Raw genomic sequence first — 20,116 nt, forward strand, 5'->3', positions numbered from 1 at the left:
ATCTTTCAGATGACTAAACTTGAGGGTGCACTATGTCCCGGCACGTGGTTGGAGACACACCGGTGGCAGAAAGGTGAACTGCGAAGATTTTCTCCAGTGTCAATAATCCCTCTCCCTCTCTTCCTTTCTCTCTCTCGCACTTTTTCTCTTTCTCTGTCTCTTCCTCTCTCTCTCATTCTTACTTTCTCTCTCTTCCTCTCTCTTTCTTCCTCTATCTCATACTGTTTCTCTCGCTCATCCTCCCTCTCACACTGTTTCTTTTCTTTCTCTCTCACTCTCTCTCTTTCTCTGTTCTTCCTCTCTCTCTCCCTCTCCCTCTCTCTCTCACACTTTCTCTCTTCCTTGTTTCTCTTTTTCTCTCTCTCACCCTTTCTCTCTTTCTATTCCTCTCTCTCACTCTCACTCTTTCTCTCTCTCTCTCTCACTCTCTCTTACTCTTTCTCTCTTCCTCTCTCTCACACTGTTTCTCTATTTCTCTCTTCCTTGTATTTCACTCTCTCTCTCTCTTCCTCTCTCTCTCACCCTTTCTCCCTTTCTCTCCCTCTCTCTCTCACTCTTTCTCTCTCTCTCTTCCTCTCTCACTCTTTCTCTCTCGTCCTCGCCCACACTTTCTCTCTTTCTCTTCCCTGTATCTCACTCTTCCTCTCTCTCACTCTTTCTCTCTCTCTGTGTTCTTCTCTGTCTCTCTTTCTCTGTGTTCCTCTCTCTCACTCTTTCTCTCTATCTTTCTCTCTCTCTCACTCTTTCTCTCTCTTCCTCTCTCTCACTCTTTCGCTCTCTTCCTCTCTCTCACTCTCTCTCACTCTTTCTCTTCCTCTATCTCACACTGTTTCTCTCTTTCTCTCTTCCGTGTATCTCTCTTTCTCTCGCTCACTCTTTCTCTCTCCCTCTGTCTTCCGTACTCTCATGGTTTCTCTCTTCCTCTCTCTCTCTCACAGCCAGTGTGTGCCAGTTCTCTTCTGAAAAGAAACTCAATAAAAGAAGAATCTCCAAAAATATTATTTTGTCTGGACTTTAATGTTGTGCACCTTCCTTTTGGGTTTTCTGCAATTGAATGTAATTGAGACTTTGGAACCTACATTGTTGATTCCCCTTCTACTATTGAGAGAATGTAGTCACGGTCATGGTTGTCCTACTGCATACGACCAAATGGCAATACTTCACCCCTTGTGTGTTCTTCCCCTTTAATGATTACCTTCAAAATTAAAAAAAAAGTTGTTAATAAAAGAAAAGGAAAAAAACAAGCATTAAATGATCATAGTTTAAAAAAAAGTACAATCCTGATTCAAGGGGTTTAAAATGTCATTGGACCCTCAGTGCCTACACCTAACTCCAAAGTGTGACAGGGTACTTCATAGAAAACACGTAAACCTTCAGGTGCTTTACAAAGAACTGTTGAGCACGGAGGAAAAGAAGGCTGAAGCCTTACAGGATGAGATGAGAAAAGGAGGGGGGTGGGGAGGGAGGTTGGGAGACCACGGATATGCACTGATTGTCTTACCCGTCTGTGTTCATGCCTGTGCTTTACGATGACTGCCGTAGAGTAATTCATTCTTTTCACATCCCAGCCATGTACAGTAAATCGCAGCTCGTGTCCATGTAATCGCACGCGACGCTTTACCGTGATTGTTCCATCCTTCCGCACGTGGAAGCGAGAGTCTCCAGCACTGAATAGACCAAGGTTCCGTTCAGGGCAGTCTATGAAGCTCACTGTAACAAGAGAAACAAGGATCGGGTTAATGCAAGAGATTAAAAAACAAAGCAGAACTAGAAGCATTTTGGGCGCATTGGCGAGGGAAATTCTATAATACGAAAGATCATTTTTCCTAGAATGCTTTTAGAGGTGTTAATAAGGAATACTAAAGTTGAGGTACTTTCAACTGGTCTTTGGAATTCATTCAGAGGGAGAGATCCTTCACCCTCTCCTACAATAAGACCAGGGTGGGTGAAGAGGCGTGAGTGCCACGAGAAAGGAGACTGGAGCACACACGTGCAGAACACAGACTTACCCTCTCAATGCAACATCCTTTGGTAGAAAAACGCTCTTCTACCTCCTGCAATTTACAAATTCAACAAATGTGCATTCAAGCCAGTCAAATATAACGTGCTGGTAAAAAGCTCACACCTGGAAAGTCAACCCTCAAGCTTTCAAGTTCCGTGGCCCTTCTTGGGTATGTGAAAGATGCCCGATCTATGTCGGTACACTGCCTACCATGCTGTTGCTTCTAGCGAAGAGACGAATCGCCATGCATCAGGGTGCACCTCCGTGCGCCATGCCAACTGCTCGACAGCTTGTGTTACTTTCCGCCAGGGCAACTGGTGGAATACTGGTCACTAATGCCAGCTGCAGGCAGACCGAGAGATATGTGGGTACCATGTGGGTACCATTTGAACTGTATTTGAGAACTCAACCTGACCAATGAGAGTGTGTTTTGGGGAGTGGGATAGCTCAGAGAAGATGTTGAGATGGGTGTTCCACTTTGATGCATTGTATTTGCTGGGAAATGCATTCTCGTTTATAGAAATTAGTGATGACCATCGCTTGTGACATCTTTGATGTGATGTGCCCTGCTATTGCATCGTTATAGGACCCAGGTGTTTTTGCTGTACATGAGATATGAATTTGCTATCAGAATCCAGTTCTGAGATTAAATGACTTGTTTGTGTCTTAAGCCTTACTAAAAACTTAATAAATAACTATTTAAAAAAAAAAACGCTCACGGTTCCAGATAAACAGAAAGGGGACACTGAGGCATGAGGTTGGTCAGAGCATGCAATGGGAGCTCGGGTGCATTCGTTTTGGGAATGTTGGATTTCTGCAAGGTCCGTTTCCAGCAATATTCCAATACTCTTAGATCACTGCGATTTTCCGCTGGAAATCATTTGGGGCTGAACACAACAGTCCACAACAAGTCCATAGGTAAGTTATCAGGGGTGGGAGGTTCCTGCGGTCCCATCGAGCTGCCCGAATAAATTGCAGAAGGCATTGTAATTGGGCCACTAGGTAGTACTGTTTGAAGTCTGGGGCACCCAGCCCCCCCATCAGTCGTAGAACACATTAATTTGGTCAAGCCTACCCTCCCTCGTCCCTATATCAGTTCCATCAGGATCATGTCTAATTTTTTTTATTTCCCTCTGGGAATGAGTATTGGTAGCGTTGTCAAGTAGTAGAGCAAACGGGGCAGCACCACCATTTTGGCTATAGCTATTCTACCAGCCACTGAGATGGTAAGTGTGTTGCAAATGTCCAAATTGGTCAAAAAGGCCCCAGCGCCCCCCCCCCTACATTTCCCTCTAGATTAGTGAGGGTTCAGTAAATGTTAACCCCAAGGTATTTTAACAAGGTTGGTTTCCAGTGCATATCCTGCACATTCGGCCTTTCGTCCGGCGGGTCCGAACTGGAAATAAACAGGACTTGCCCCAGTTAATAAGGAGTCTGGACGTGTTGCAAATTCAGTGAGAAGTTGTACCACCCATCTCTAAGGAATAACAGCATGTCGTCTGCATAGAGTGATATATAGTGGGTATCCCCTTGGGCAGATACGCATGTGAAGTACTGTCCCTGGCGAGCTCACCATGCCAGTGGTTTTACCTCTATAGAAAATAATAATGGAGATAAGGGGCAACCCTGTCGGGAGCCCCTCTCCACCGACCATTTTTCTGAGATCACCAGTCCCATTCGGACTCTTGCTGTGGGGGTAGAGTACAGGAGTCTCGTCCAGCCAAGGAATCTGCCTCCCAAGCTCATGTGAGACAAAATGGCGTATAGTAGTACAATTTGAGACTGTCAAAAGCCTTTTCGATATCGACCGACATGAGCACTGCCTCCTCCGGGAAATCTGTCTCATCCAATAAGAGATCCAACAGCCTCCTAATGTTTAATGCTGTACTGCAGCTTGGGATGAACCCATTCTGATCCGGGTGGATCAGCGTCTGCATTTTGGGGAGGAGTCTTTGGACTAGGATGTCGCTTGGGGTTTTGTCGTGTGCATTTAACATCGACAATGCCCTGTAGGTAGTCAATGCCATGGGAAGTTTTCCTGGTTTTGGTTGGGGGAGTATTAGTGCCTCCAGCATGCTTCCTTGACGGGGTCAGGAGTTCAATATAGGTTGCATTGAATACTACTGGGTGGGAGGCCACCCATGTCTTGAACTATACTCTGGGTCATGCGCATCACCTCTGCTTTTATTTCGTCCTATGTTATATCCGTGCCCAGTTCTAGCACATCTTCTGGTCGGAGGTGATGGGTAGGAAGTCCACCTCAATTGGCACTAGTTTATAGTCCGGTGTTATACTCAGCAACATTCTTTTAAATCAAACATGTGGGTTTTGTACAGTAGACTTCATAAACGCATGCATTTGAAGGTACTCTTGAATGTGATGGTGAAGAAAAAATAGACTCTGAGAAATCAAATATTTGCCTAGGATGGCAGTTTGTTCAAGTCGGAAGCTGAGATCGATCCCAGATTGTTTAGTTTCCCACTGTGCAATTCAGCTACTAGATAGCCATCTCTTTCGAACGCCCGTTTTACTTCAACGGTCACTGCTTTGTCATTAATTCATGGCACATGGAGTTAGAATGAACAGGGCATGCTGATGCTACATGAAAGCTCAGTTTGTTTTGGGCTCGATGTTCCAAGAGAACCTCAAGATGAACCAGAAGGACATGTTACTTACCTTTAGTAATGCCTTTTCAGATAGAGTCTATCTAACCACAGATTCCTCCCCTTGTGAAATTCCCCAAGCTCTAGACCTGATATGGAAACTTTGAAGCGATTCCCTCCCGGATACGTAGCTGGCATCGTGAAGTTACGTCCCATACCGGATGAACGTTTGACCCTATATGTGTGCCACCTCCGCAAGCTGACATAATTTTCCTTCTGATCTCTGCCTTCACTGTCGAACACAGAGCAATGGAAATCAGACAGGGCAGTGTTCAGATCTGTTGTCCCTTTCACAGAATGGGGTGGATTGTGGGTTGGCGAGGAAGCAGCAATGTCCTATTACTTATGGTAATCTTCATTACTCCGGGTCCCGTAGTCCTCGACACCTTCAAGGACAAGTGAGATATATTCTATCTCGCTGACAAATAAAAAAAAAAAGAAGGAATGCTGGACCGACCCCCTCCCCCTCCCACCGGGAGTACATAAACGTACAGGTCCCAGCATTCCTTCTGAAATACCAAGCCCAAGATGAAGGCCGGCATAACGGGAGGGAGGGAGGGAAGCCATGAAGGTGTCGAGGACTACGGGAACCGGAGTAATGAAGATTACCATAAGTAATAGGACATTACCCCCAGGTCCCTCCATCCTCGACACGTTCATAGACAAGTGAGACATACCAAAGCAAAAACCCGGCATTCATCCCCAAGAAAAAACACAACACACCACCAGGACAGCTCAGAAAGCCAGACATTTATTGAGAACACAGAAATCAAGGGCGAACACAACCCAACACCCCCAAAGCAAAACCGCCCTCATCAACCAGCAAATTAGGAAGGCGATAATGCCGGATGAAAGTATTGGGAGAAGCCCAAGTGGCCGCCCTACAAATCTCAGAGAGAGGGACCCCCCCGGACCTCAGCCCAAGAGGCCGCCACCCCCCTCGTAGAACGACCCTGAACACCCGCCGGAGGAGGTGACCCAGAAAGAGAGTAGGCCAAGGATATGACCTGCTTCAGCCAGCGACCAATAGACACAGAGGAAGCCCTACGCCCACAGGAAGCAGCCCCAAAGGAGACAAACAGGGAATCAGTCACACGAAAGGCCGAGGTGCACTCAAGATAAACGCGCAAAGCCCTGCACACATCCAACAAGGACCAACAAGGACCAACAAGGACCACCCGGGGAATCCAGAACCGAGCCCAAAGCAGGCAAGGCCAATTCCTGGGATTTGTGAAACTGAGAAGCGACCTCAGGCACGAAGGACGAATCAAGGCGAAGCACCACCCCACACTCCGAAAAGGACAAGAAAGGTTCGACGAGCACAGGTGATGGCCACCAGGAACACAACCTTCAAGGTAACAAACTTCAAGTCAACGTCCGACAAAGGCTCAAAAGGAGGACCAAGCAAAGCCCAAGGACCAAGGGCAAATCCCACAGGGGAAAGGAAGGCCGTGACACGGGCGAGAAAGGGAAAACCCACGGAGAAGACGAGAAAGCCAAGTCCTCCCCATCAGACAGGTTACCCCACGGGGAACGAAACAGCCGCCCAATGAGCACGCAAAGTGGACACAGCCCAACCCTTCTCGAAACCTTCCTACAAAAACTGCAGCAAAGCCTGCAAAGAACAATGCAAAGGGGAAAGGCCCAACGCCTCACACCAACGACTGAAATTACCCCAATGACGATCATAAGACCGAAGGGTAGAAGGCCGACGGGAACCCTGAAGAGCCACAGCTAAATGTTCCGGGAAGCCACGCCGCCGCCACCCCTGCCTCTCAACCTCCACACCCACAGCCGCAACCGGAGAAGAGACAGGGACGGGGATGATCTCAGGGGAGACGAGGACAGGGGGAGAAACCAAGGGCCCGCGCCGCCAAAAGACGAACCGTTGGAAACCAAGACCTCTGAGGCCAAAAGGGCAGGACCACAACCACCTCCCGATCCTCCAGACACAGGCGGGACAGAAACCGGGGAATCAGCGCCAGAGGAGGAAAGGCATAAAGCAGGCGAGATGGCCAAGGAACCGACAGGGCATCCACCCCCCAGCAACCCTCCTGCCGAAACCGGGAGCAGAAGTGGGGCAGCTGTGCATTCTGCCGGGAGGCAAATAGGTCCAGAAAGGGACGCCCAAACCTCCTGCACACAAGCCGAAACGCAACCCGGGTGACAGACAACTCCAGGGACCCCGGAAAGCAACAACTCAGGACATCCGCCACACTGTTATCCACTCCCCGAATATGAATCGCTGTCAGAGACAGAAGGTGACCCTCCGCCCAACAGAACATGGGAACAATGACCGCGATCAGAGAGGCTGAACGGATCCCCCCTAGATGGTTGAGATAGGCCACAGCCACCATATTGTCTGAACGCACCAGAACGTTCCGACCGAGCAACCGGCCACGAAACCCCATCACAGCCCGACACACAGCCGTCAACTCCCTCCAGTTGGAAGACCGGCGACTCTCCAGGATGGACCAACGACCCTAAAGGGACCTGGACCCCAAGGTCGCCCCACACCCCAAGGAGCTTGCAGCCGTAGTCAAGATCAGAGACGGAGAAGGCTGTAAAGGAAGACCCCGATACAGATGCAACCGGGTCGACCACCAAAGAAGAGTCAGGAAGACCAAAGGAGACACAGGCAGAAGGAACTCCAAATCTCGGGACAAAGGATTCCAGTGGGACAGAAGATAGCCCCACAGCGGGCGCAGGTGGAAACCAGCCCAGGCCACCGTAAAGACAGTCGCTGCCATCAGACCCATAGGACGCAACCAGAGGCGCACAGGAAAGCAACCTCCCCGCCCGGAACTGCCGAGCCAGGGACACCAGGGTCAAGACCCGAGGGACAGGCAGAAACACCCGGTTGAGGTCCGTACGAAACCGGGCCCCAATGTACACCATGTCCTGAGACGGGGACAGCTGACAATTCGGGAAGTTTATCAGAAACCCGCGCTGACACAACGCAGTGCAAACCACCTCCCTGGCCTCCAACAACAGGACCCGAGTTGGAGTATGGATCAACCAGTCGTCGAGGTAGGGATACACCATCACCCCGTGAAGACCAAGGGAGCTACCACCTTCGTAAAGACGCTTGGGGCAGACCTCAGACCGAAAGGCAACACCTGGAACTGGAAGTGATGCCCCGTACAAAAAAAACGCAGGAAGCGAGGGGACCGAGAATGCACCGGGACGTGGTAGTAGGCATCTTGAAGATCCAGGGTACACACGAAGTGACCCGGAAGCACCAAATGAATCACCCTTTGCAGAGTCTCATGCGAAAGGGAATCCGCAGAACCCACCGGTTCATCACCCGCAAATCCAGAACCAGGCGGAAACCCCCCGTAACTTTTGGCACAAGAAAAATCAGGGAATAGAAGCCCAACCCCACCTCCGCAGGAGGGACCTCCTGCATGGCCCCCTTCAGAAGAAGAGCCTCCACCCCTTGAGAGAGATGAGCCCTCTTGGACCGGCAAGCAGGCCAGGGAGTTGGGCGGACACCGGAGTCTGGAACGGGAACATAGAACTCCACCACATAACCCTCCCGCAGGACATCCAACACCCAAGCGTCTGAACAGGACTGAACCCAGGCATCCAGAAAGAAGCGCAGCCGCCCTCCTACCAACAACCCAGGAACCACAGCCAAAGAGTCAGGAACGAGGCTTAGCAGGAGGATGGGACCTAGCCTTACGATCCCGACCCCGGCCAGAAGCAAACCTCCCTTGGCCTTTCCCAAACTGCTTACGATAGGAAGGGCGAAAGAAAGGCTTAGGCTTAGAAGGAGCAGGAGCAGCATAAGAACCCTTAAAAGAAGAAGAGTGTTTCTTTTCTTTAAACAGCTTATGTAATTTGGACTCCAACTCCCCCCCAAACAGCATACAACCCTGGAAGGGCAAACGCAAAGCACAAGGTTTCTGCGCAGAGTCCGTTTTTCAGTCCTTAAGTACAAGACTGTGACGAGCCGCCACACAAGCTCCGCCGGAGAGGGCAGCCACCCGCACAACGTCAAAAGAGACATCGGAAAGAAGCTCCACCTAACGTTCAATGTGCTCAAGAAGACCGGAACAGTCCGTGGCATCATCCATCGACTGATAGAGAGACTTAATGTCAGACAGCAGAGACTGTGAGACATAAGTCCCATAAACACCGGCCCTCAAGGCCAGATGGGAGCCAGAATAAACCTTTCTGAGAGCAACGTCCTCCTTTTTATCCACAGGATCTTTCAGCACAGCGTCCTCCGACAAGGAAGTGCGACCCACCAAACTAGCCACAAAAGAGTCAATGGGAATCGAATCCGGGAGCTTCGTAGCCATATCTTGCAGGGGGTAAAGGCGGGCCATAAAACGTGGAACCATATTACGATCCGGATCAGCCCAATCCCTCTTCAGGACATCTATAATAAAGGGATGCACCAGGACATCAACCGTGGCAGAACTCTGAAATTGCCGCAGCAAATAACCCCCAGTGGTACTGGGAGCAGCCTCATCAGCGAAACCCATGTTCTCCTTTACATGCTTCAAAATGCCCGGCAAGGTGACTTTGTCATTATACTTTCCCTTTAGGTCAGAGTCCCCAGCCCAGGCAGACTCATCACCGGAGGACCCAGAGGAATCCGGAGCCGCAGACGGCCCTTTGCTGCGAGCCCGACCAGCACCCATCTCAGTAATGGTCTCCCGTATTAGGTGCTTCAAGCGCGCATCATCACCATCACCACGGCGTCTGGACCTGGCAGGAGAACGAGAACGAGAGGCACTAGAAGAAGAGGAAGAGGACCTCTCCCGATGACGCCTCTTCCTAGAACATTTGCCCATCCTGAATGAAAAGAAGATCAACAGCACGAAAAGCAGCAAGAGGAGAAGAGACCAAAACCACTACGCGGTACTCACCAACTGCCCCGCGTTTTAAACTGCACCAAGAAACCGCCGGGACAGAAGTGCCTGACTCTCCACCAGACGGAAGGCAGACAGCGGCAAAACCGGAAGGCGTCACGACAGCCAACCAATCCGGAGCTGCACAGGAGGCCACGCCCCCAGTAACCGGCAGACCAGGAGGAGCGGCCATCGGGCGAACGCAGGGCCCACGCGGTCCAATCATCCACGCGCGGCCAGGAGAAGCGTCAGAAGAAGCCCGCGCCACTCCCCCCAAGCCCGGCAGGGAGGGAGAGGCAAACAGCAATCCAAGGGACCGAAGCCCCCAGAAGAAAGTCCAGCGCAGGAGTGTTCATGCTCCTCACGCTCCAACACATCATGTCAGCATGACAGAACAAAAGAACAGAGGGAATGCTGGGACCTGTACGTTTATGTACTCCCGGCGGGAGGGAGAGGGGTTAGGTCCAGCATTTCTTCTTTCTTTTTTCTGTCAGCGAGATAGTATATATCTCACTTGTCCATGAAGGTGTCGAGGACGGAGGGAACTGGGGGTAATTAGAAAAGAGTCTCTACGGTGATAAGGTGATACCGAAGGTAAGTAACTTGTTTTTCTGACAGAGACTTCTAACCACAGATTCCTCAGCTTATGAGTAGATACCAAGCAGTACACCTCCTCTGGTGGTGGGTCTGTGGAATGGCTCAAACCCGGAAATCATGCAGGACAGATCTGGCAAAATGTCTGCCCACCAGACTTGGCTTTTCCGGCAGTAGTGCTTTGTGTGGTGGGAAACCCAAGGAGCAGCCTGCCAAATGTTCATGACTGGCAAATCACGCATTGGTGCTTTTTGAGTAATCCATAGCAGATCTCGATGAACTGCAAAATCCAACTTTAGATGGTCCTCTTCTACACCGCTTTGCATTCCTAGCCCTAGAGAAACAAATGAACAGTTGGTTGTCCTGCCGGTATTCCCTTGTTCGGGCTACATAGAAGCAAGGGGCCTGTTTAGGGTCAGGGTGATGAAGCCATTGTTCCCCCTTGGAGAGATGAGTCAGTGCATAGAAAGCTGGCAAGGCAATGGATTGGCATCTGAAGAAGGACATGATTATCTCGGGCAGGAATGCTGCTTTTGTCCGAAGGAATAATTTGTCTAGAAAAGAAAGATGTATATTGGGGGACCACAGACTATGCCTGGGGTTCTATCACTCACCTGCCCGATGTCATGGCGATGAGAAAGGCTGTTTTGATAGTGAGAAGGCGTAGGGGGAAACTGTGCATGGGTTCAGAGGAAGTACAGCACGAAAAAATACTCCAGTGGACCACGTGGTGCCTGGCACTAGGGTCTTAGGACCATAATACCCTGATATGACCCAATTGTATAAATAATCTTTATACAGTATTTTTAACTTCTCAGATAGACCCCATAATAAAGGGACACCGGGGATCTATCTGGGTGATTTTATCTTATGTAAAGCCCCCTCCTTGAATATATCAGAAGAGCTTCCCAACACTGTGGTCGAGTCCACCCCGACTTGTAGGGGTCGGGGTGACCCGATGATGAAGCATGACACCACTAGGGTGTGTGAGGGTAATTTAAACAAGCTAGTTCTTTCCCCCACATACATGGTTGCGCTAGACACAACCTTATAGTAACACTAGTCGTGTCCCTCCTACCTATTATTCTCTAGATCACAGGTACAGTTTTTATATATTACTCAACTGACCACCACGTGGTCCACTGGAGTATTTTTTCGTGCTATACTTCCCTGGGAGGACATACCCGGTTACTCTCTTACCCTCTGGGCATCTGGGTCCTTCCAGTGCCTTTTTGTGTTATTGTTCAGAGGAAGTACAGCAAGTAAGCGAGGACCAAATTAAGGTACAACTGCGGCATCACAAAGGGTGTTGGAGGGAACATGTGGACCAAACCCTTCCAAAGACACCTCACAACAGGTGACTTGAAAAGGGATGGCTAGTAGGGGAAACATACAAAAGCAGAAAGAGCTAAGGGGCTACATTTAACTGTTGCCACAGCAATTCTTTGCTGGGGTAATGACAAACAAAGCAGAAGAATAGCTGATAACGGGGCAATCAGGGGCTGTATGCTTAAGGAAGAGCACCAGGCAACAAACGTCTCCCAGCGCTCTGCATAAACGATTTGGTTGATGGACGCCTGGCTGCTAGGATAACATCATCCACTTTGAGGTCAGTCAGCCAAACAAAACTTTATTTGGTTTGTTACAACCATAAAAGTACAATTTACCTCTTATACTGATAAAAAAGTAAAACATATCACAGCAGTATCATAAAGGTTATTACACATCAAAATACATATAGTTTAACTTCCTTTTTTTTAAATCGGACATAGTAACATTCTAATTTAATAAAATCACTTAATTCATATATATACATCAAATCTTTCACATGCAGCAAGTAATACTGTAATCCCTTGATAGTCCCACCTTTGTGTGATACTAGGGAGAAGCATTTTTAGTGCTTAATCTGTGCACTTGAGGAACACCTTAACTTTATTCATATATTTCCCCAGGGCACAGGCTATATCTAAATTCCCCATTTCCACTAAAAGGTTAAGAGCTTGCATCCTATTCATAATTTTATAATTTTTAAAAATCGGAAATAAAAACTCCTTTCGTATATCTAAAAACATCATACAATCTAATAAAATATGTAAGATATCGCAGGCGGTACCTAATATACAAGTGCGTTTACCATTGCATCCTATCATAAGGTTTTGAATCCCGTTATTCGCATAGCATGGGTTTATCCCTGTTGGTCCATCTCCCAAGCCAATGTGATGTGGGCCACCAAGGTTTTTTGTAAAAGGTACTCCCGATCATATGTACGGGACATATCTGCCCCTAGGAGCCTTAGTTCTTTCCTACCTATTGTCATGTGGTCTTGCGGCAGACCTACCTTCAGATCGAGCACCCCGTATGCATCACTTATTGATGCTCTGGTCTCTGTTGCCCAGGGTAACTTGCTAGTGGCAATTTCCTCTTTGGCCCATTGGGAGATTTTAAGAAACTCCCTTGCTCCCAATCGCCATACAAACAGATATAGCCCAGGAGGTAATTCCCAGCTCAAATCTTGCTGCCTGTACCATAGATGATTTAGGCAGCAGGAATAAGCTTCTTAGTATATTTCCCTCCTCTTTATCCCAGAAGGTCTTACCACTTAGGTAAAGGACCTCGGCTCCATACAAGAATTGCGGGGGCACCATTGCTTGGTAGGCTTTTATGACCGGCCTATCCGACATCTCTCCGTAGGTACTATTAAATCTTTTTAGGCCTTTCACAGAAGCCAATGCTCTAATTTTTAATGCTTGTAGGTGTGTATACCATTTCAGGGTACCAGTAAACCACATTCCCAGATATCTATAATCTGATACCCTCTTGAGAAAAACAGTGCCAAGATACCATGAGAACTTCGTTTTCCTCCTTCCAAAACATACAATTTTTGTCTGCTCCATGTTTATTACTAATTTTTTGGTTATACAGTATTCTTTAAACCTATTTAATTTTATCTGAAGGCCTATCTCCGTCTGATCCATAATCAGCAAATCATCGGCATATAGAAGGCACGCTATCTGGTTTCCTCCCAATTTCGAGTTCGCCCCTCTAACCTCTCTTAATTTTTGGGGTAGGTCAGCTAAAACAGGGAGAACAATAGGGGGGCAAGTACACATCCCTGCCTTAAACCATTTCCAATTGGGATTCTCTCAGTCAATCCTCCCTCCTCGTCCAAAATTATCTGCGCCCAATTTTATGTATGCAGTGCTTGGATTAGGGCTAACAAGTCACTCTGTATTTCGTACCCTACCAATGTTGACCACAGCTGCTCCCTGTCCACCAGATCGAAAGCTGCACGGAAGTCCACGAAACAGCAGAATAAATTAGCCCTCTGGTCGATCGACTTCCGTGCAGCGGACCAAAGGGCAAAACAGTGGTCAACCGTTGAGTGAACTTCTTTAAACCCCCCCTGCTCTGGGGGTACTATCTGTTTATCATCCAGCCACTCCTTTAGTAAACCTAAAATTACTTTGGAGAAAACATTTTCACCTATGTCTAGGAGGTTTATTAGGCGATAGTTTTTAGGGGAGTTTACATCGCCTTTTTTATGTATTGGCCTAACAATAGCCCCTTTCCAACTATCCAGGAAAATACCAGTATTTAAAATCCCTTGCAACATACTGGAAAAAAACTCCGACCACCATTCTATGTTTGTTTTTATAATAACAGCTGGTAAATTATCTGGGCCCGCAGCCCGTGTTAAATTTAACCTAGTTATTATACCTCTAATTTGATCAGGGGAAAAGTGCTCTTTTATTTCTTCCCTTGTTCCAGTCCAGGCGTTGGCTATTGTATCCTCCCTCCTTGGCCATTTGCCGTAAATTTCCTCTAGGTAGATCACCCACTTGTCCTCTGGCACAGAGCACTGCAGGGTACCTAGGGCTTTCCCTGTGCATTCCTGTATTAATTTCCAAAAGCCTTTCACATTTTTTTCTTCAATTACCTCAAGTATGTTCCCCCAACATTTAAACAACAAGTGGAGGAGTACCCCCTGAAAGCGTAACAGAGAAAGGCTCTGTAATTAGAGCTTAAGGCTCATTTGAAGCACAGTGTGCCCAACCTTATAGCAGGACAAAGCATGTCCTTATAGAAGACCCCTCACTCACCAACATGGTTGGTGAAATGCTTCATCATCGGGGTCCCACCCCGAAGGCCGAGTGCCAACAGGGTGTGCTACGACACCTGATTACAGTGAAGCGTGTTTTTTTCTTTTTTATATGTGCAATAACTCTACAAAGTGATAAGTGGTTTAAAAAAGGCCCAATGCTACTCACTGCAAGTGTTTATTCCTGAGTGATTGGACCCTCATAAAAAGAGTGTGACACCTATGTCTAGTTAGGTAGACTTCAGTGTCTTAAGACGTGTAGTGTTTAAAAATAGCGACGTGTGCTATGTGATTTTAAAATTAGGTCTACATGTTTCAAACTTTTTATGATTATGGGTTTTCGTCAGGACCAGAAAGGGTGACCTGGGCGGTACGTACACGCTAAGGTACGCCCTGCCCTCGATCATGTGAAAAAAGAGTCCACAAAATGATGGACCTTTGCAAAATATAGATAGCCTTCTCCCCGATCTCGAAGAAAAACGTGTGGAGGGAAAGAAAAAGGGGGCTGGGGTTGGGATCACGTACACAAGTAGACAGACAATTGATGTACACTTAACATATATTGTGCTTATGAAGGTGTCTAGCAGAGTTAGCTGTTCGCCTGTTGACCCATGCTAGTTGCTAGTATGGCACCTGCAAGCGGTGGGGAGGTGCAATTGAGTACTTAGCGGGCTGTGCATAGGTGGGTATTTCCACAGGACTGGTTACGGAGAGGGCCTGGCATGCAGTCTGGGGTGGTTTTATTATATCGAGGAGAAAGCGGGCGAAATGGCAATGCGATACGAAATTGTGCCGCGGTAGTCACAATTGAGTGGGATATATAAAATACATGTCTAACATACAACCGGGACGCTACAACTATGAATCCAAGAGGTAGGATATTTATTCCAAAAGTTGTAGCCCAGTGGAGCCCCGATTTATGTAAAACATTAGGCTTACTGTGAGGACGGTGTAAGCCGCTACATGGGCGTCCGGGTTCAAAGAGCCGTGCTCACGTCACCTGGATGGAGAAATACAGAAGCGGGTACATCTCGGCATGAGCGACGTTACGTCATCTCTCGTGTGATTGCCGAGTCCCGTGGGAACATAGAAGTGCGACTTACTTGTGGCTTCTGCTCATCGGACTGGAAACCTACTTGGTTCTTGTTCGGTACGCCCCGTGGAAGTCCCTAGCTGCCTGTCTCAGCATTGAGGTTTATCTACATGAAGGTACTTCCTGGAAAGGGCAGGGTCGGCGGGCACCCGGTCACATGGGACCGGGAACCAATCACCATTGAGTCTCCCGTGAACGAGGCTTGGGAGAGGTTGCCACGGTAACCAGGAAACTCGGTCGAGTGTTCATGATTGTGAAACTTGATGTGTCAGCAGACAATGTTCGCTCAGTGAATGGAGGGAGCGAAAGGCGGTAGGCAAGTGTGTATTTGACTAGTGAATTGCTTGGCTAGTTCAAACGAAAGGGAAGAAAAACCTCTTCGCATTCACAATTTAACGAACAAAGGGAGAGGGAAACTGAAAGAGCTGGATGGGAGGTCAGAATCTAAAGGCTTAGAGTCTCATCCATCATAAGTCTGTCAAAATGGATGTATTTGCATCAAACTGGGTTAAAGTTCAACATTGGCACTGGAGGGGTATGCAGGAGAAGGAAGATCAGTGATATCCTGTGTCCATAGTCTGAATATAAGATGTTAATGCATTGGTGATGTTAATGCACAGAGAAGGCCACTTTCATCCCATGATTGAGTTCCAGGGAATATTGTCGTTCAGACCATTCCTGTGGGTGCCCAGCCTGTACACCCATCTCTGTTCCTTCTCGAATAGGCGTTGGTTTTGATTGTTCCCCCTACTGATCTGTTCAACAGATATTATAATCAAGAAGGAAAATGGAGTTTTCAGAACAATAACACACTACAAACCAACAGCAAAAAACAACTTGCTGCGATTCGAAAGCTTCCACCCCAGACCGTTACGTGAGAACTTGCCATACGGACAATTTTTACGAATACGTAGAAATTGTAGTGAACTAAGTGACTACAAGAAACAGGCCAGTCACCTCACCCACAAACTCAAGAACCGAGGCTATCCGGAGAAAATCTTGCGAAAAAGTCAGAAACGCGCTCGTAACCAACCCAGGGATGCACTTCTGGAAAATACAGTAAAAACAGCTGAAGATACTCCTCTCACCTGCGTAACAACGTACAACACGATCTCCAATGATGTGACCAGGGTAATTAAGAAACATTGGTCCATTCTGAATTCTGGCAAGATGAAATGGGAAAAACCTTTGTTCTCTTACAAGAAAGCAAGGAGCATCAAGGACGCAGTAGTAAACACCAGACCTATCAGAAAAGCAGTAGAAGAAGAATCAGTGCTGAACGCCTGGGGCCTACCAAGGGTAACGGGCCACTACAGATGTGGCAATTGTAGTGTGTGCCCTTTTACTACCAACACCAAAACACTACAACTTGAACCAGGCAAAACTTGGACTATCCGAGGACACACAAACTGCAACAGCGAAAATGTGGTGTATAGGATAACCTGCCCCTGCAACCTACACTACGTTGGCATGACCAACAGGAAAGTAAAATTGAGAATCGGCGAGCACAGAAGCACCATTAGGTGCAAGAAGTCGATGACGAAGCTCACAGACCACTATCTGACAGCCGGGCACACACCCGAGGACATACAATGGACAATCATTGAACAGATCAGTGGGGGGAACAATCAAAACCAACGCCTATTCGAGAAGGGCCAGAGATGGGTGTACAGGCTGGGCACCCACAGGAATGGTCTGAACGACAATATTCCCTGGAACTCAATCATGGGATGAAAGTGGCCTTCTCTGTGCATTACTATTAACAACAAAAGAGAGCCTACAATTGTGAATTGTTAAACAACAGTATGTCTCAGGTGAGGAACAACAACACAGTGAATAAATTAAATTAAGTGGACCCTCACTCACCCTAGTGGTGACATGCTTCATCATGGGGTTCAGTCACAGATGAGGCCGACTATCCCCACCTGTGTGCTTCGACGCCTGCGAATGCAGCGGAGCAGGTATGTGTGAAAAGAAGTGGTGTGTGTGATCAGTGACAGGAAAGTGTATTAAAAGATCACAGCTGTGCCTCAACAAACTTTATTAAGGGCCAGTTGTTCACAGTAAAAGCAGTGAAGTTACTGGGATTTTTATTTGAATTCCAGTGACTTAATGTGGGTGGTCAACATGTTTCTGCTGGTTAACGCTATTTTAGCTCAGCTTTCATCAGGACCAAGAAAATAAAAGAAAGGAACCATCCTAAGGGGGTCCATGCACGCTAAGGCGTGCCCACACCATTAGGACTCTAGAGAAAAGACAAGGAATTTATACTCTCCACTTTCCACTCACGGCATTAACATCACCAATGCATTAACATCTTATATTCAGACTATGGGCACAGGATATCACTGATCTTCCTTCTCCTGCATACCCCTCCAGTGCCAATGTTGAACTTTAACCCAGTTTGATGCAAATACATCCATTTTGACAGACTTATGATGGATGAGACTCTAAGCCTTTAGATTCTGACCTCCCATCCAGCTCTTTCAGTTTCCCTCTCCCTTTGTTCGTTAAATTGTGAATGCGAAGAGGTTTTTCTTCCCTTTCGTTTGAACTAGCCAAGTAATTCACTAGTCAAATACACACTTGCCTACCGCCTTTCGCTCCCTCCATTCACTGAGCGAACATTGTCTGCTGACACATCAAGTTTCACAATCATGAACACTCGACCGAGTTTCCCGTTTACCATGGCAACCTCTCCCAAGCCTCGTTCACGGGAGACTCAACGGCGATTGGTTCCCGGTCCCATGTGACCGAGTGCCCGCCGACCCCGCCCTTTCCAGGAAGTACCTTCATGTAGATAAACCTGAATGCTGAGACAGGCAGCTAGGGACTTCCACGGGGCGTACCGAACAGGAACCAAGTAGGTTTCCAGTCCGATGAGCAGAAGCCACAAGTAAGTCGCACTTCTATGTTCCCACGGGACTCGGCAATCACACGAGAGATGACGTAACGTCGCTCATGCCGAGATGTACCCGCTTCTGTACTTCTCCATCCAGGTGACGTGAGCACGGCTCTTGGAACCCGGACGCCCATGTAGCGGCTTACACCGTCCTCACAGTAAGCCTAATGTTTTACATAAATCGGGGCTCCACTGGGCTACAACTTTTGGAATAAATATCCTACCACTTGGATTCATAGTTGTAGCGCCCCGGGTGTATGTTAGACATGTATTTTATATATCCCACTCAATTGTGACTACCGCGGCACAATTTCGTATCGCATTGCCATTTCACCCGCTTTCTCCTCGATATAATAAAACCACCCCAAACTGCATGCCAGGCCCTCTCGTAAGCAGTCCTGTGGAAATAACCACCTATGCACAAGCCCGCTAAGTACTCAAATGCACCTCCCCACCGCTTGCAGGTGCCATACTAGCAACTAGTATGGGTCAACAGGCGAACAGCTAACTCTGCTGAACACCTTTATAAGCACAATATATGTTAAGTGTACATCAATTGTCTGTCTACTTGTGTACGTGATCCCAACCCCACCCCCCTTTTTCTTTCCCACCACACATTTTTCTTCCAGATCGGGGAGAAGACTATCTATATTTTGCAAAGGTCCATAATTTTGTGGACTCTTTTTTCACGTGATCGAGGGCAGGGCGTACCTTAGCGTGTACGTACCGCCTAGGTCACCCTTTCTGGTCCTGACGAAAACCCATAATCATAAGAAGGTTGAAACATGTAGGCCTAATTTTAAAATCACATAGCATACGTCGCTATTTTTAAACACTACACGTCTTAAGACACCGAAGTCTACCTAACTAGACATAGGTGTTACACTCTTTTTATGAGGGTCCAATCACTCAGGAATAAACACTTGCAGTGAGTAGCATTGGGCCTTTTTTATACCACTTATCACTTTGTAGAGTTATTGCACATATAAAAAAGAAAAAAACCCGCTCCACTGTAATCAGGTGTCGTAGCACACCCTGTTAGCACTCGGCCTTCGGGGTGGGACCCCGATGATGAAGCATGTCACCAACCAGGTTGGTGAGTGAGGGGTCTTCTAAAAGGACATGCTTTGTCCTGCTATAAGGTTGGGCACACTGTGCTTCAAATGAGCCTTAAGCTCTAAGTACAGAGCCTCTCTCTGTTACGCTACCAGGGGGTACTCCTCCACTTGTTGTTTAATATTATAGTAGGGGACCAGGAGTTCCCACCTCACAGACTGATTAAATACCCTTACTCTCTCCTATTGATTTGGAATCCCCCAACATTTATCCTTAAAGATCCTTTTTTGTCTCTAATGATTGCCTTCTATTTTATCTTTAATTTCCTAAGTTCTAAGGCCACTTCGTCACTATCGTTACCTCTAAGGCGTCTCTCCTGTTTCCTGATACCGGCCTTAACTTTCCGGCATTCATCATCAAACCAATGTTTATTATTATTAGAATGTGATTTCACATTATTTACTGACTTATATTTACCATACTTACATTTTTTCCTGGGGAAATCCACCAGTTGCCTTATTATATCCTCGTACCAGGATATACCCTCTCCTGGTACTAGGTTATCTAAATTAACAGTTGACTGGTGGGCACTCAGTTTCTTTATATATTCATCAGTAATTCGCGTGGTAAGACGCTTGGGGTATTCCACCTTTACTGATAGCACTTTTTGTCTCTGCGGGGTGCTGTTTACCTGGAATTCTACCTGCAATGGATAATGATCGCTACCCTCCACCCTGAGTATTTCAAACTGCTTGATTAGATGGAAGTTCCAGGCTGTTTAAATACGTAATCTATAGGGCACATTTGTTGCCCTACTTTAAATGTACGATTCGCGGGCTGGTCCG

The 20,116-nt window shown here is 47.4% G+C and overlaps 1 protein-coding gene across 1 annotated transcript in view; it reads right to left on the bottom strand.

The window, feature by feature from the left end:
- Positions 1-20,116, bottom strand: part of LOC147677879 (blastomere cadherin-like) — a 702,536-nt gene that overhangs the window by 578,747 nt on the left and 103,673 nt on the right. Inside the window, exon 3 of the mRNA XM_086945594.1 lies at positions 1,502-1,710. Within this exon, the coding sequence (XP_086801720.1) occupies positions 1,502-1,710 (209 nt within the window). The remainder of the gene's footprint in view (positions 1-1,501; positions 1,711-20,116) is intronic.

This window comes from Lissotriton vulgaris, chromosome 12, assembly GCF_964263255.1.
Source record: "Lissotriton vulgaris chromosome 12, aLisVul1.2, whole genome shotgun sequence".
Taxonomy (NCBI): domain Eukaryota; kingdom Metazoa; phylum Chordata; class Amphibia; order Caudata; family Salamandridae; genus Lissotriton; species Lissotriton vulgaris.